This window comes from Panicum virgatum, chromosome 5N (assembly GCF_016808335.1).
Source record: "Panicum virgatum strain AP13 chromosome 5N, P.virgatum_v5, whole genome shotgun sequence".
NCBI lineage: Eukaryota > Viridiplantae > Streptophyta > Magnoliopsida > Poales > Poaceae > Panicum > Panicum virgatum.
Genome location: NC_053149.1, coordinates 27,510,018 through 27,511,615, shown reverse-complemented (window position 1 = coordinate 27,511,615; position 1,598 = coordinate 27,510,018). Strand labels below are relative to the sequence as shown.

Below are 1,598 nucleotides of genomic sequence, written 5' to 3'. Positions count from 1 at the left end.
GTAGGAAAATCACCATCAAATACTTTTAATTTCCTACAAGAAAGAATGTGGAAAGTGGTGCGGGGTTGGAGTGATCGCCCATTGTCTCGTGCAGGTAAGGAAGTTATGCTGAAATCAGTCATACAAGCGATCCCTGTTTACGTCATGAGTTGTTTTCGCCTACCAGCTGGAATATGTGATAAGATGCAAACTACAGTTTCAAATCATTGGTGGGGTATTGAAAACGGAAGGAAGAAAATGCATTGGTGTTCATGGGAGTGGCTGACTACACCAAAAGCAATGGGTGGCATGGGTTTTCGGGACATGGAGCTTTTTAATCAAGCAATGCTCGGAAAACAATGCTGGAGAATTCTCACATGCCAAGATTCTCTTTGTTCAAAGGTGCTGAAAGGTCGATACTTTCCTCATTGTGATTTTTGGCAAGCACCTCAGCCAAGAAGCTCATCTTACACATGGCGCAGTTTGATGCATGGAAAGAAACTTCTAGAGAAAGGTATTCTGTGGAGAGTTGGAGATGGGAAAAAATTAGGCTAAAAAATGATCGTTGGATTCAAAACTACTCTTTACTAAAACCAACAGTTTCTCTTCAAGATGATATAACAGTCAATTTCCTTATAGATGAAGAAACAAAGAATTGGAATGAAGCCATCATTAGAACATGCTTTAGCAATGAAGATGCAGAAAAGATCCTACAGATTCCATTGAGCAGTACATCATGTGACAATTTTCCAGCTTGGCCACTTTCCAAATCAGGTATTTATACTGTAAAATCAGCCTACTCATTAATAAGACTTGAAAGTTTTCATAACTATATGAGTGCCAATGGTAGGGGAGAGAGTTCAAATCAAAAAGAAAATTCTAAATTATGGAAACGTCTTTGGTCTGTTCAGGCACCACCAAAGATGAAGATTGTGCTTTGGCGTATGGCTCAAGACTGTTTGCCAACAGGTACTCAACTCAAACACAGGAATATAACTGGCCCCGATATATGCTATTTTTGTCACAAGGAAGAAACTGTTGAACATGTTTTTTTAATGTGCCAGTATGCATCTGAGGTTTGGCGCGAAATAAAAAGGTCTTTTGGCTTCAAATGTAAAATCCGATATCCAGTCTCGATGAAGCAATGGCTATTTGACTTCCTATCTACTGCAACTGAAGACGAAGCAACAATTTTTACTATCACTGTGTGGCATGTGTGGGAGGCAAGAAATTCAGTTCGCAATGGTGAAAAACAAGTTCATCCCAAAATAATTGCGGAGAAGGCGAAAGCTTATGTACAAATGGCCTTGCTGCACTTATTTAAACCACCGACATCACATAGGTGTGAGTCTGATTGTTCCATTACAAAGTGGACTCCGCCGCCGGATGGGTGGTTAATGATAAACGTAGATGCAGCAATATTCAAAAGTCCACCACGCATGGGTGTTGGTTTTGTAGCCCGTAATCATAAGGGAGATTTTATAACTGCAAGCTGTCAGCTGGTAAAAAGATTTGATGATCCAGAGCTTGCTGAAGCAATTGCTATTAGAAGAGCAGTCTCCTTTTCTTTAGAGAACAACTTCCAGCAAGTGGTGGTGGCTTCGGACTGTCAAAATGTG

At 40.4% G+C, this 1,598-nt stretch overlaps 1 protein-coding gene across 1 annotated transcript; it reads left to right on the top strand.

The window, feature by feature from the left end:
• Positions 1-144: 144 nt before the first annotated feature.
• On the top strand, positions 145-1,355 carry LOC120674716 (uncharacterized mitochondrial protein AtMg00310-like). Its single transcript, XM_039955854.1, has 4 exons — positions 145-493; positions 619-753; positions 891-948; positions 1,044-1,355. Exons 1-4 carry the CDS (start codon positions 145-147, stop codon positions 1,069-1,071), a joined length of 570 nt encoding a protein of 189 aa, XP_039811788.1. The 3' UTR covers positions 1,072-1,355.
• The last annotated feature ends 243 nt before the right edge of the window (positions 1,356-1,598 follow it).

What these genes read in the sequence shown, in the direction of transcription:
- LOC120674716 (XM_039955854.1), top strand. Translation starts at nt 145, where the DNA reads ATGAGTTGTTTTCGCCTACCAGCTGGAATATGTGATAAGATGCAAACT. An exon ending in AAAGAAACTTCTAGAGAAAG is followed by an intron (nt 494 to 618) that starts GTATTCTGTGGA and finishes ATTTCCTTATAG; the next exon opens with ATGAAGAAACAAAGAATTGG. An exon ending in TTGGCCACTTTCCAAATCAG is followed by an intron (nt 754 to 890) that starts GTATTTATACTG and finishes TGGTCTGTTCAG; the next exon opens with GCACCACCAAAGATGAAGAT.